Consider the following 15,015-nt stretch of genomic DNA (forward strand, 5'->3'; position numbering starts at 1 on the left):
AAGGTGATGCCAGAAGCTGCATTCCTGATTTATGTTAATCCATCTGGGTATGTATGATGAGAAAAGTCACAACAGCCAAAAGATGCTGAACTTGAGCTGTGGATGGTTTCTTACAAAAATGAGAAAATGAAGAATACAGAGTTGGTATAGAAGCTTTACAATGTGGGAGAATGGCAGGAGAGAGGACAAGGCTGCAGAATGCTTCTTATGAGATTGTCTGAGAACCCCCCACCTCCTCCTCAGAGGACCCTCTTTCTCATTCTACATTTAAGATGCAAAATGGAAAACTGTCACATTTGTCTACATGCATATTAAAAAAAACACTAAAAAACAATTCCCACAAACTCTACTCCTTCCAAAAGGGGAGCACTGACCACCCTGACAGAGAGGAAAGCTCTCAGTCAAAACCCACCAGCCAGAACTAAATACTGGTCACTGCAACATTTCAGTGAATTAGAGGGACAGCTGAGCACCATCAGCAACAGGTGTTTCAAATCTTTTAATCTAAGCTTTAGTAGTCTAAAAAAATTAAATAGAAAGTCACTGCCTTTTTCAGACAGTGAATAGAAACTTGTAAGACTGCCCTTGCAGACAGATCATGTGAATGAATATGCATCACCAAGATAGCTAGAAGACAGAAGTTTAAAAGTCACAAAGAAGAGAGAAGCAGTGTCAGGGAAGAATTTACTGCTTTATCTCATCTGTGAGAGGCGCACATGTAGAAATAAACTGCCTTTTCCACTATCCATTTCCCTTTGGAAAACTGTTCTAAGCTCTGAATATTCCTAGCCATGACCTTATTCTCAGGAGACAACAATATTCTAGGGAAAAGTATGAAAGATTTCTGTGGCTCTGATCCACTACAGGATGAAAGCAAAGCCTGACTCCAAACAGCATGAACTGAGTGCAGATCTACACTGGAATAACAAATCTTCATTAGCTGGGACAGAAGGAAGAGTGGGACAGTGCAAGAGCTCCTTAGGAAGTGGTGTGTGGAGGTGACACCATCCTGAATAATGCAGCAGTGAAAACTACCATTAAAATTGAATATTCCAGGATTCTCAGCCAAACTAACCCTACACATGGAGGTTTTCCAATGGGAAAAGTCAGAGGAGACAGTCAAGAACCTTTAGTTCTCTCAAAAAAATACACAGCCCTTATGAAGAGCCTAGGTTACAGTATTTACAAAAGCCATATCAGAAATTGTAGTATTCTCCATCATTCTCTCCCCCTAAAGTTGTACAAAGGAAGTCTTTATATTGCCTTCTGCAGGTTAGGCATTTTAACTAAACACAGATTTCCAATCTCCATATAATTACAGTTCTACAACATTTTAGTACTGGCCATTTACAGCCCTATGCAACTTTTACATGATCTTCAGTATTCAGAACCTTTAAGTACAGAAAAGTTTCAATAAATAGATATCCTTACAAACTGAAAATTCATTTTTAGAGCACTAAGAACGATCCCCCAACTCCAAATTTTTAATTATTCCTATGAAAATAAAGAAGAATCACAAATTGCTTCAGCAGAATAAAGTTGTAGATGCTGCACAACAAAATGTCATTTCACTTTCAAACAGCACATCTGGTTTTAAGCACAGAAATAACATTTTCTAATAAATCATACTCACTTGTAGCAGAACCAAGAAGATTTTTTGAAGATTTTTCTTCCCCTGTGTTATAATCCAATAGATAATCTATGTATAAAGAAGAACAACTCATGACTATTAGAATTTCATCTGTCATGGGCAAAGAATATGAACCTCAAGATTTACCATGTCATTCAATGATGTCAACTTGACAGTGTGGAAATAAAACTACAGAAAGCTTGAGGTCAGATATTATGAACTGAAATGGACACTAAGAATAGAACTTTCCATGTAAGCTGCTTTATTTTAGTAAACCTTTCCCACTGTCAGCACGTGAAGTAATTGTCTATTCTGCCAAGTCAAACAGAGACTTATAACTATAATTTTAAAGCAACCCTCTATGTAGTTACATTTAAACACATTGTTTAAAACTTCAAAGGGTTGTTGGAAAAGCCAAGAAATGCTGAAACACTGTCAACAAGTAAATTTAACAGTCAAATCTTTCATCAGATGCAGGAAGTGATGAGCCACCAATAGCACAAGAGCTGTCTGAATGGGTAAAGATGCACAAAATATTTACTTACCATAATCTTCATCAAACAGTTCTTGTCTTTCAGACTGATACTGAGAATCAGCTATTTCTTCATACTCTTCAACCATGCTAGTACCAAATACTCTATGATCAAAGTTTTAAAATAAAAACCTCGTATTAGGAATCATGTGACATAATTGATAAGCAGTATTAACTTTATGTAACAAGTAAATGAGATACAGTAGATGCAGTCACTTAAGCAAGACCAAGCAGCAGGGATGTTTATTTTCTCTGAGCTGTATATACAAGGAACCTAAACAAGATCCCGTTTCTCATTCTAATTCCAAAGAGTCTTTTCTTCTTTTTAAACTCACACCTAGACTTCCTTGTGTTTGGCTGTGCATGAGCTCTTATGCCTCCTCTTCAGTTTCACCTTTGACTTGCTCTAGGAATATCTCTTCAGAACTACCTCCCTTTACATGCCACATTCTCTTTGACCTCTTCTGCCAAAATTAAATCAATGTAAAGCAGACTTGTGGACTAAAAATAAGGTTTGACTTGCAACATTAGAGACGTCCCAGGTTCAAAACCTGGTTTTTAGGAGCAGTACAGAGGCTGATGGTTCTCTGAATTAAAAATTCACAGGTGTTTCTGCTCAGCTCTTACAAACATTACTGACTGCATTCATCTGTGGTGCCAAACAACCCAGCAGCTTCCAAAAAGCACTCACCACACCTGCTCTTTTTAGCTCACCACTTGTTCCCTGCTTTGCTTGGTCAGCCTTGAAATGCTCATGTCCTGCTCTAAAACTACTCAAAGCTCCTGCTTCCTCCTCCCCCTGCAAATATAAACTATTCCTGACACTGTGGAGAAGCAAATAAAGAGATTCAAAGCTTCTTTACACAGACATAAAAGACACTACACAGCAGGCAGGTCAGGCAACTACTTCAATCCACAATACCTACAATAAGTGGAATTGAAAATTGGAATTGTTGCCCAAGTATTCTAAGAGAGACTAATCCTCACTGCAAGGAGGGAGAAAGATTAAGCAAAACACAAAATATTACCTTATAAGACTTAAAGGACAAAAATGTTCTGATCCAAAGTGTGAAATCAACTCCACCTAAAGAATAAAAGGTACTTAAAATAAAAGTCCAAAGACCCACGGGCCAAAAGTTCACTGAACATAAACATTCAGTCTTGAAATTGCAAGTTTTGTTGACTCCAGGGAGTTGCAGATTGCCCAGAGCAGAAAAGCCCAGATTTATTCTTGCCATGCATTAAAGAGCTGAGCCGCAGCAGAGAACACCCCCAGCCCCATGCATCCATCACTCCACAAGAAGAGTTGCTAACCTTTATGTACTTGATGAACATCTGAAGCGAGAGAGAGGAAAGGAGAAAAAACAAAAAAACAAAAAAGTAGATGTCAGTACAAAGGCTGAACACATGCCACAGGCAACTACAGAGTCCTGCTGGGTTTAATTCAGTACTATAAATGCCTAAGAGGACAAGCTGGGAAGGATTAAGTTGTAACACAACTTCATCTGCCTTGGATAGCAAGATTTCATTTAGCCCTTGTGCATTGCAGATTGAAGGTAACATGCAACAAGTGTTTTATTAGGCAATTGAAGTTATTCAATTTTTCAGGGCAGCATGACTGCAGATAGAATAGTGAAGTGTGTTAAATGTACTAAGTGTATCTTTTTCCCTCAAAGAACACAGACTACAGAAAGGGACTCAAAAGGAAAAAAAACCCCAGGTAGCATGCACTCTCTATGTACTGCTGCAACTCACTATAAAATCCTTCCATTTACAGAAGCACAACTGTAACAAACAGAGCAGCTGATGACAGACTTGAGAGCTTCAGACATCTGTGTATTTCTAGTGCAACCTTGACTACACACTGGTAATTATTTAATCTGAATTTAATTTGCAAGCATTTATTAAACCACTATGTAGACGCTACCGCTGAAGGACTGGAATAATCTGCAAGTGAGACCAAGACAAATAATCCCACAAAAATCCCATTGTACTTGATACAAATTCAGTAATCCACTTCAAAAGATTTAACTTTCAAAATATTTTGGACTCATTCTGTAGACCAGACACACTTAGAACTTGCTTACTTTTTGCACTATGAAGTGAAAAAAAACCTTTGGAAATTTTACCACACTGTATTATTCAAGGCAGAGCACTGTATCCACCAAGGGATTAAGTGCTGCAGCATCTACAGGAATTCTGCCACTTCAGTGACAATGGCAGCTACCTTAAGGCATTAATTAATTCAACCAGAAAACAGAATTAAAAATATATGAAATCTCTGTTCTATGACTCATGCAGAATTTCTAGGTAAAGAAGTTAGAAAATTGTCATTCACAGCTACTTTTTCATAAAATCACAAAACATAATTAAGGTGCACAAACTAATCTCCTTTTTTTTTTTTGGCCATACCATAATTGGAAGATAACACATGACTGAAGAGGACCTAAAAGGTCTGTATTTTATTTGAATTTAAACCTTCACTACAACCCAATATTTTCACAGAAGCTTTTATCCAAGTTCAAGTACCACATTAATTATTTATGGGGTTTTATTCCCTCTGAGTCTCCTGAGTAAAGATAGCTTAATGCAAACTGTTTTGAAGGTGGAGGTATCATGACAATGCTCCAGTAGCAGAGAGCATAAATAATTGCCTGAGTCAGAGTTATGGTTGAATAACTGGACAACTGCACTTTGAGTCTCTTAATGAGAACCAAGATGCAACCCTGCACACTTTCAGATTCACTAAACTGTACAGCCCAGCATGGTACAAAAATAACAAGAAATAGGCATATTGTGATCTGTGCTCCAGGGACTGAGTGGGCAGTGTGTGTATATCCACAAATCAATCTAAATTGGTAGATAAAGATATATGTATATATATTTAAAGCCAAGAAACAAAATAGGTCAAGATTCTTCTGCTCTTACAGAAGGGGACAGTTGGGTAGGTCAAATAGAACAGAACTTTGTCTAGATTTTCCTTAATTCAGGTATCAGCTAAGTATGTACTTGGACCCAAGGGGCTTCCCAAGATCCTCTCAATTACCAAAGTGAGCAAAGTCACAACTGTGACAAGGATTTAGCACCCAGACAAGCCCAGCTGGGGCCACTAATTAACCAAGGGCAATTAATGGTAAGGCAGCAGGCTTTGATAACACATTTCTTGGGATGCTGTTATACAGATGAAACCCAGCAAACCCTTCCTTCCCTGAGGAGCATGGATGCTTCTGCAGTATTGAGTTACCTTCACATATTTTGCATACATCTGTTCATCTAGAGGAAAGCTCTGGACATTCCTCTCATCTCTGGCATGGAAAGTACCTAATTTAATCCATTTGTTTGTTGGATACCTAGAAAGGAAACAATGGAGTCAGGTAATTAAATGCAGGAACTCTCTGTTTACAGGTATTTACAGAAGTTTTTCCTAATGCCTTTCCAGAGCAGAAATACATTTTGTTCTTTCCAGCTGCAAGGCAGCAGCAATGTTCCCAACTCAAAACCTCAGCAGGACCCTCACACAATGACAGCAGTGTGCAACCCCTTGAAGCACAAAATCCCAGACTTATTCAGTCACTGAAATTCAGCCAGTTTAGATTGAAGCCCCCCAGATGAACACAACACCTGGCAGGCTGCATTACTGTAAGCAGGCAGCAGAAAACTGGGCAGAGCTAGAACTGCACAACAGAACAAGTGTTCAAAGTCTTGGATGCTTTAGGCATCCAAGAAGAAAAGGAGTTTTCCTGATGCCCTTTGAATGCCTGCTCACTGCAGAAAGCAGTGGGGGCACAGCACTGCCTAAATGATCCTAAAGCCACCCTCTAAGCAGTCATCTGGCCAACCTGCAACACTCTAACCCCCTTCCAACTTCTCAATGGTGTACCACTCTTCCTTTCTTTTTAAATAATCTGTGGGGTTTTGGACATAGTTCAGCATTGAAGACAGCTCAAACCATGTGAAAATGGTCTGAATGACAAAGGAGGGGAGAGCCCACAAACTCAGTAGCATTTTATTAAGGAATTTTATAATCTGCCACCCACTACCCAGCTACTGCATAAGTTCTGCTCCTCAACACATTTTCCCTTTTAATTTTTAAGGTGGCAAAGGAAAAAACCTGCTAGCAACTGACAATATACGCAAAGAAAAACCATGTGACTTCACATAACATTACGCTTTGCATAATAACAAGCATACAGAGATCATGCTTCATAAAGCCTTGCATCTAATAGTTATTTCATTTTTTCATTCAGAAGGATGAGTTCAGGTAACATACCTGTCACTAATTGACACCAGAAAGTCTTTAGGAGTGGAAGAGAATAATTCATGATTTGCAATGTCAAACTGCTTTACTTGCACTGGTTCACAGAGCTCAACAACAAACCTTAAAGACAAAAAGTAAATATTTTTTTAAGAAAGGACTTTTCCTTTTGCAATTAAAACCTTCAGCCCTTCCCCTCATTATCACATCCTTCACTGGGTGTAAGGAGGACACTATAAAAATGCTGCACCATTAGAATCACTGGTGGTGTTTTTCTGAACGTCACCTTAAATAACTCCAAGTAGCACCTGCAGCTACACAAGTTTCATCTGTCTTGTACTCAAAGGCATCAAATCACAGAATTAAAAACTAAGGACAGCAAACAATTTAAATCATACCTGAAGTACCAATTAATGTATGGTAAATTCTGTTCACCTGTCCTACAATTATTTGACAGTCAGGGAAAGAAACCAAGAATCTTTATTTGAATGCTCAAGTGCTTTATCTGCCATAAGATAATTATGCAAAACTTACACATATTAAGATAAATATAAATATCACCTTAATATTACTTGTCAGTACCAGAGCTAGATTTCGATGGAAGACATAATAAATCATCTTGTGCTAATTCTGTCAGAGTTCTTCACAGACCCATTCCAAGGAGCAACACATCAAGGTCAAGTCAGTCCCACAGCAATGGAAAACTGTAATCACTCCTGCCACAAATGTAAACCTCAGGAACCTACCAGATTTTAGTACTGCAAGGATTGAGCATATAAAGGTCCATGTTTTCCATCAAAATAGCTGAAGTGCTCTGTAAAAAGAAAATAATTTGTATTTTAAATTGCATGGTAGATACCAACAGCATCAAGGATTTTTCCTCTCTTTCCAACAATATATTGGAAATTAGGTTTGTAGACTAGTATCAACAACACTCTGAGCAAGACAATTATCCAGGACACAATATGCCATACTTTGGGGCAATCATGGATTATTTACTGTGGTGAGCTCTTTAATAAAACTCTGTTCAGTTTCTGTAGGAAGTAGACTCTGCTCCCATTTTCTGAATTCATTTAAAAAGACATCAAGTTCTATAGCAATCCCTCTTTAAAAAAAGCACTGATCACTGTTTACATCCTATTTTTATTAAACAAAATCCCAATAAACCCAAACACAGAATAACAACTTCACAAACCAGTGCTCAGTTTTAAGTCTACTTTGTTGCATAACAGTACACTAAAACCTGAACACTAATAATTAATAAATGCTTACCTTTGCCTCTGGATTTGCTGCCAAAATTTTGGCACCACACTCTACAGAGGCGTAGTTATTTCTGTTTTTCTGGACCTTTTTAGTGGAATGCTGCCCACCAACAGCAGAAGGGTGCATTGACTGACCTAGGAACAAGAAAATATTGCTACTATAACAAACCACACAAACAAGCAGTATTTGCACTGTCAGGGAACTTCTGCTCACTGCTTTTATATAATGAAAGCTATTAATTACATAGTTCTAGCAGAAAAATGAAGTCCCAGGCTGCATTCCAAATGGAGACAGTCCTGCTATTCAGCTCTAGCAGGAGATGACAGTGCTCTGCATTTAGACCAAACTAATGAATCCTGAACTTACTCTTTTCTTTCTCTACTTCCATGACTTTCTTCTTCCATTCATCAAATGTTGGAATGTCTCCAGGGTCCTTTGGAGTTATTACTGATGTAGGGTCAATTTCTCCTGTCTTCTTAAAGTCTTTCTGCAAAAGAAAGAACCACTGATTGTGAATATTTTTCAGGACCAACAATGAAAACAAAGATAAACTTGAAAAAACAAAGCCTGCTCTGATCAAGTCAAGGGCAGACACATCATTTGCACCCGTGTTAACAACTTAGAGCCAATGTAAGCAAGATTATAAGCCAGAAAAAACATGTGATGATTTTCTCTCAGAATTACAGATTATTTCACTGAAATACTGGCAATTTCTGTGGCTAAGTTAATACATTTTAAATAAAATGTAAGCCGTCTTCTCCAACACCTGCATTTTCTTCCCAATTTTTGCTTTTCTTCTTCCTAATGAAGAGAGCTTTCCCTGTAGCAAAAATCTTTAAACATCAGTGCTTGTCATGACAGAATTCCAGAGGTTCTCAGGAATTTCTGAACGCGTCAAAAACAGCAGAATTATTAAATATTAAAGGAACCATTTTTAAGTATCTCAGAAAAAGCGCTTTGGACTTGCCTCACAAAGCAAAAACTCTATCAACTAAACTGTACATCATTCCATTTCAAGTTTTCTTTTCTCCTTTGTACAAACATATTCAGCACACCACCAGATGAGTGAACATTTTTTGGCAGACATTTCAAGTGTAGAGATTATTTCGTAGACAATATTTTAGAGGCAGTTGCCAAGTGACAGCTTAAACATGATCCTAAACCAGCAAAAAATGATATTGCCATGGCCTTAGTCATTCTGATTTTAAAAAGAGTCTTATTAAAAAACACAAGCTTTAGGAAGTACCTCACAACCAGAGCATGAAAAAAAGTCATACAGTTAAGCACAGCAGGCCTGGCCAGTTACATATCCCATTGTAACAAGGGCCAAGTGATGCTTCTGGGACAGAATAAAAGCACACCACATATTTTACCACAAAAGCAGAGGGCATTACTCTTGTGTGTACTGAGGGGATACCAACTTACCTCCCTTTTTAGGTTCTCTGAAGCATTAAGAGCAGATTTTTGCTCATCTGCCCCCTTTTCAGCTGCTGAAACTTTGGACTCAAACTCAGATTTTGTCTTCTTTCCCTTGCCATGTGAAGATGATATGTTCTCTATATGTTGGCCTGCAAGACTGGAAGTTTAAAGAGTATCAGGATTTGTAACATGGTCACCACATGCAGCATCACACTCAAACAAGTACATAGATAAGCAAGCACATGCAAATGTTTGTTGCAAAGCCAGCACAGAATAGAACAACTCCCTTTGAAGTATTCAGAGTCACACACAACCTGCTTGGATACTCACCTCTCTGGTGGACTGACAAAAGAGGAAGGCTCACTCTGAGGGTCAGCCTCAAGTGTCCCACCAATATCACAGTCAGGTTCTGACTGCTCAGCTTCACTAGAGCTGACTACAGGGATATCAGCACGGGAATTCTCTATTGCACTGAAGGGAAACAAACAACAGCCTTTTTTAGCCTTCTGATAATACAAGGAACCCTGACAATCAACCACAAAGATAAGTGAAAGGTTTAGTAAAGCAACAGTCTCACAGAAATAATTAAGAAAAGAAGAATGAAGCATGCTGTACTTGTGGAAGTGCATTCTCAGCTGTACCCATGAAAGAACTGAATTTCCTTTTCCTGCCTGTTTGTCCCAGAAAGGAACTCAAAACAGGCTTCTCACCTCCTAGAACTCTCATCTAACATCTTAACCAAACACTGCACTAGATAATTCTTCCCAGCATCACTACAAGCTAACAACACCTTCATAGTTACCTGGCTGCCAGCAGTTTTCTTTTCCCTTTCAACTAAAAGCTCCTCATGTTCCCAAGTCAAGAGGCAGCAGTGAGAACAGAAATTGGCTAAACTAGAGGAGAATAGGAGGGAGAAAAGCAGAGCCAGCCAGAGTTCCTTTCTACTAATGTATTTCTTCTTTTTTGCTGGTGCAATAAAAGTCAGGGAGCCCAGCAGAGCATTAGCCAAGCTGTACCAACAGCCCAAACCAGCTCATCTGCCCACTGCTTCACCTCCTGGCCCCCAGAAAGGCTGAGCACACCTCAGACAAATGCTGAGGCACAAACCCAACAGAAAATCTCCCCTCTGCTCTTCAGGAATGATGGAATGGATGGGGAAAAGATGGACAAAGAGTAACATTCAGGTAATAACTTCTGACTGTCCTCTCCTCTCCAGCACAGGGATGACTTCCATGCTGATCCAGGCTACAGCAAGGTCTAAGGAAAGGCTTTACTCTGCCTTCTAAATTTCCACATAAGCTTTCTTTAATGGAAGCAGCAAACTAGGTTAATCCAGTATCATGACAGAGCTGCCAAAACACAAACAGCACATCAGCAACTTCAAAGGGGATCTTTTTGGTACCCTGACTGCTACAATTATCAACAGAAGCAGCTGCAACCAACCCAGGGAGACAATTTTAGTACGTTTCATATGATAAATTTCCTGTGGTATATAACAAATAACTCCTAGGTATCCCAAAATCTAACAAACATCATGAACACAAGAATTTATTAGCTATAAACAGAGAGTATTTACCCTGTATGCCCCAAAATGCCTCCATCTGAGATGCACAGTTTGGCTCTGCCTGCAACTCTTTACTGACTAATAAGGCTGACCACTACACAAATCTGAAAAGCTGCACATATTCTCCATTTCAGTGGGTAGGTGACAGTATGAATAATTATCAATGGAATAAAATATGGGACAAGAATGAACTTAAAAATTCTCTGCTCTCAGGATGCACCTGACTGGCCTCAACTAATTCTGGCAGAAGCTGAGGTCTAAAAGCTGCAGTGCTCCCTCTCCTTTGAATACTTTGATTTGCCTTAATTTTTAAAATGCATTCTCAAGCTCACTTTGCACAGCACGTTCCTTACTTCCAGACAAAAAGAGCTCAGATTATTTTTCAGTAATTTTTCCTCAGATTAGACTTAGGTAGAAAAGTTACGCTCAGTGCTGTTCTAAAACAGGATTCACTACAAAGTAAAACTTGTTTGGGATACAATTTCTTTCAAAATATTTTGACAAAGAGGTTCTGCTGAAATATTAGACACCTGAGAGAGTTGGACTTGGTTACACTGTGAGGAATCAGCGTCTAAACCAGCAAAAAGGGAAAAAATGTCTGAAGATATCAAATGCAACTGTGTCTTTTTAAAGACCTTGTTTAAGTATGGAACTGGACCACAGCTGGTTTGGATATTAATCTGTTCAGTAAGAGACCACCTGTGACTACTGAGAGCTGAAGTTAGAAATAATGGATAAACATCATTTTGTAAGCTTCTCTGCTACACCAGGTCTGCCCTTTCTTCCTGTAAATGGCACTGGTGTCACAACACCACTGCCCAGCATGAACTCATCCATCAGGTGCTCCAAACCAAGTTTCTATTTTCATTTGTTTCACAGCTCAAGTCTTTGGAGTTCAGCACTCCAGTATTCCCCAGCTGTGACAGCCAGACAATTTCCAACAATTACCAGACACCAAGCTGAATGTTTCAAAGAAAATAACATCCTGTCTCCTTCTAGGACCTGACAACAGTAGAGCTTACAACACATTACACAAATAAATCAGTGGAGTAGTCAAAAAAAGCTATAAAAAGAACAGGCTGAAGCTACATTCCAGTTTTGCCTTATAAAAAATGCAAATTTTGGAAGGCTTCCAATTAAAGACACTGACGAAATACCAAAATGTGTTTAAGTGTTAGCCCTGGCAAACTAGGCAAGATCAGCCCACAAACAACATTTCTATACCTTTTCTATGGTAAAGAAATTAAATTTGGTAAAGCAGAAAAACTGAAATCTTAATCTCAAAACACCAAAGACAAGCCTACTTCATTTTCAATGTGTTCAATTTTTATCCAACAAAATACTTCCTCTTTATCAGCAGTCAGAAACAAGTTTACTTCCCCTAGCACACATCCAAAAGCCCAACAGGACTTTGTGAAAATCCTTGGAAAATGCACACATCAATTTCCACACTACAGTTCACATGTGACAGCACAACATCCCACATGAAAAGGGAAACAAAAGGAAGTACATGGACTCCAGAAAGCTGCCTGCAGCAGAGGCAGCTCTGCAATACACTACTAAGCACTAGAACTAAACTGCCTTCAATGCATTTATATGAGAATTTGCTATTTTGTCAGAAGTCTCTTATTATCAGAATATGAGACTCTCTGTTTCTAAGTCCCAAGATAAAATTCTGCAGAGTTCTTCCTTAACTGAAGTCAGAGGTCACTGCTGAAGCAGCCTCAGTGCTTGTTGACACAGATGTGAAAGCACATTTGTGAAGGGCAGAAATCCTAATGGTAAAGCCCTGAGGGCTTTTATAGTACAGATTATCTAAGCATGTTGGCTTGGTTTTTTTTTGATCATGGCAATAGTGCTCCACCTCATGCAAGTGCACAACTGTTCATCCACACACTGAGGAAATGGTGGCACACTCCACGAGCACTGACACCATAAACCAGCAAAACAACTGTGGGGAGCAATCCCATCTTATCCCTACTACACATCTTTACAAGAGCAGAGTAAGTGAGATTATCTTCAAGACCAAAAGAACAAAATTGCAAGAGCTTACTCAGGCTGTGAGACTGGAGGTATCTCTGAGGTAGGTGAACTGGAAGTGTTTTCAGTGCTTGGGACTATGCTGGAGGAAGCTTCATTTACAGCTACTGAAGGTGGACTCACAGCTTCTGGCTGGCTTGTTTCACTTATTTCTGTTGTCTGTAAAAACATTCCAGGTGAATATACATTTTTCAACAATGGAGTAAGAAAAGCAATCACACAGTAACATCTAATATGGAGTTCTAACAGTTTGCATTTCTGCCAGAAACTCATTTTCTTTCTTCCTAGACCTAGGTGGCATTCTGTGCTACTCTGGGATAGCTGCAATACTCTTCTGTGGTCTGCAATGAACATGTAAAAATATCAACTGGAGCAGGCCTGTGCAACAGCTTCCTCAATGATGCATTGCTACAGAGACTGCCATGAGAAAAGCAGTTTGAATATTGCAGCAACCAAAAGAAACAGTTCTATTTGCAAGTTCCATTACAACTAAATTTATTGTTTTCATCCTGAACTAAATTTTAGAGAAGGCTTTTAATTTCATCACTCTAGTGGAGGTCCAAAATTATTTAAAGCCTGTTCCAAGCTGTAAGTGAACAAAGAGATAAATCACTTTTCACAGGTGTTTAGTAGTCTTGTGTCTTATTTATTCTACGACTTCAGCTGTCATAAGCACACTCAAAATAAGGCTTTGTAAATCTGAAAGAGCATATAAACACTGAAACAGGTCAGATTAACTCCTGCAGCAAAAGGAAATATTGTTGTACAAAAATCTTTTGTCAATAGCTACATTACTCTAAGTCATCTCACTAAACATGAAGGGGTCAGGAAGTTTTAACAGATTTAAACACCCAAACCATGAAATAAATAATCTGAAGCATGTCCTATGTACGTCTTGTAATCTACAAAACAAAATATGTAATCAAATAAATAATCTTTAACAGTTGGTTTCTAACATTTAACACCAAGCACTGACTTAACAGTGTCAATGGCAGAGAGCTGAGATACAATCCTTTTCCCATTTTAACAAATGAAATGAAAATGATAGAAGCCATGAAGGATCAGAGCTAAAATGAACTGCTATAATCACCAAGCCTGATCTACACAAAAGACCTCACACAAAAGACTTCTTATGTTTTATTTATAAACAGTCATCCATACCTACAACATTCAATTTTAATTTATCTTGGAAAGTTTTTAGTCAGTACCTCCAAATACTAAATTACTCATTATTTATGCCCATAGAAAATGCAAAGTCTGTTAGCTCACACATTTTCTCTTTTACTGGAAACACGAGTCTGACAGCTACCCAGTGCACAGGTGAAATGGGAGAGATGGTTACTATGAAGTTTAGATAACCAAAATGAAAGACTGAAATCCAAGAAGCATTTGAAGACTGCATGAAGACAGTGAATGAAACAAAAGCCTTGCCTGGTCAGATTTTGTCAAGTCATTGAGCAGCTCTTCCATAGAGTAACTCCGTGTGCTGGAGTCCTCAGGCTCCAGGCTGGGAGCAGCCTCTTCTCCCTGGGAGATTGAATGTAAAACATCAGTCAGTCTGCAGCCACAGGCTTCCATGCCCAGCCAGAGCAGCTACCTCTGGGACACACTGACAGCACTTCTTCCACTAGCACAGCAACAAGAAACTACATTAATCTTCAGAACCACTGCCTGCCCACCTGTGTTTCAAATCTCATCTGCACAAAGATTAAAGCAAGGTAAAATGATTCAGTTAAATCTTCTCTGAAAAGACCATTTTACACTGTTTTAATTCAGTTTGTTTGCTCAGAAGAGTTCCTCATTATACTATGACTTCACATGTTGACAAACCCTCCCCTATCTCCCTGCTGCCCAAAAGAAGAGAAAAAGAAAATTCTAAGCTGACTTGCATCAGACAACCATTAGAAAATTACACGTGGCACATTTCAGTTGTAGCAGTCTTATCAGCAGAACTACAGCAATTACACAAATCTGCCAGAACCTTGTAAAGCAACCTTTTCCTCTACAGTTAAAAATTCACCATCAAGTGCAGTGAAACCACAAAATAAAAAGTATCATCACTTGAGGGGAAAAAGTTTTAAACCCACCAGACTAAAACTAGCAAGAATTTACACTTGCCCTTCAAACTTTAAGTCACGGCTACAAAATATGCAAGCTGGTTTTGAGCAGTCCTTTAAAATACAGCAAGAAATGTGGCAGAAATTTATACCCATTTTGTTTTCTGAGGGCTATTTAAAATCCTGTGGCCAAATACTGCAAATGCCAGTGTTCAGACCCAAAATGGGCTGCTGTGCTATACAACACTACATGGT

At 38.8% G+C, this 15,015-nt stretch overlaps 1 protein-coding gene across 3 annotated transcripts in view; it reads right to left on the reverse strand.

Moving 5' to 3' along the window:
* SUCO (SUN domain containing ossification factor) overlaps positions 1-15,015 on the reverse strand; it is a 39,891-nt gene that overhangs the window by 11,848 nt on the left and 13,028 nt on the right. For 2 of the 3 annotated variants that reach the window (XM_030226694.2, XM_009098452.4), the window contains exons 3-15: positions 14,135-14,230; positions 12,717-12,862; positions 9,430-9,570; positions 9,106-9,256; positions 8,047-8,167; positions 7,690-7,814; positions 7,164-7,231; positions 6,433-6,540; positions 5,407-5,512; positions 3,477-3,497; positions 3,191-3,246; positions 2,176-2,267; positions 1,634-1,699 (exon numbers count right to left, since the gene is read on the reverse strand). In XM_030226694.2, coding sequence (XP_030082554.1) covers positions 1,634-1,699; positions 2,176-2,267; positions 3,191-3,246; positions 3,477-3,497; positions 5,407-5,512; positions 6,433-6,540; positions 7,164-7,231; positions 7,690-7,814; positions 8,047-8,167; positions 9,106-9,256; positions 9,430-9,570; positions 12,717-12,862; positions 14,135-14,230 — 1,297 coding nt within the window. The remainder of the gene's footprint in view (positions 1-1,633; positions 1,700-2,175; positions 2,268-3,190; positions 3,247-3,476; positions 3,498-5,406; positions 5,513-6,432; positions 6,541-7,163; positions 7,232-7,689; positions 7,815-8,046; positions 8,168-9,105; positions 9,257-9,429; positions 9,571-12,716; positions 12,863-14,134; positions 14,231-15,015) is intronic. The other variant, XM_018923498.3, reaches the window with a different exon arrangement.

Source organism: Serinus canaria, chromosome 8, assembly GCF_022539315.1.
Source record: "Serinus canaria isolate serCan28SL12 chromosome 8, serCan2020, whole genome shotgun sequence".
In the NCBI taxonomy this organism is placed as follows: Eukaryota; Metazoa; Chordata; class Aves; order Passeriformes; family Fringillidae; genus Serinus; species Serinus canaria.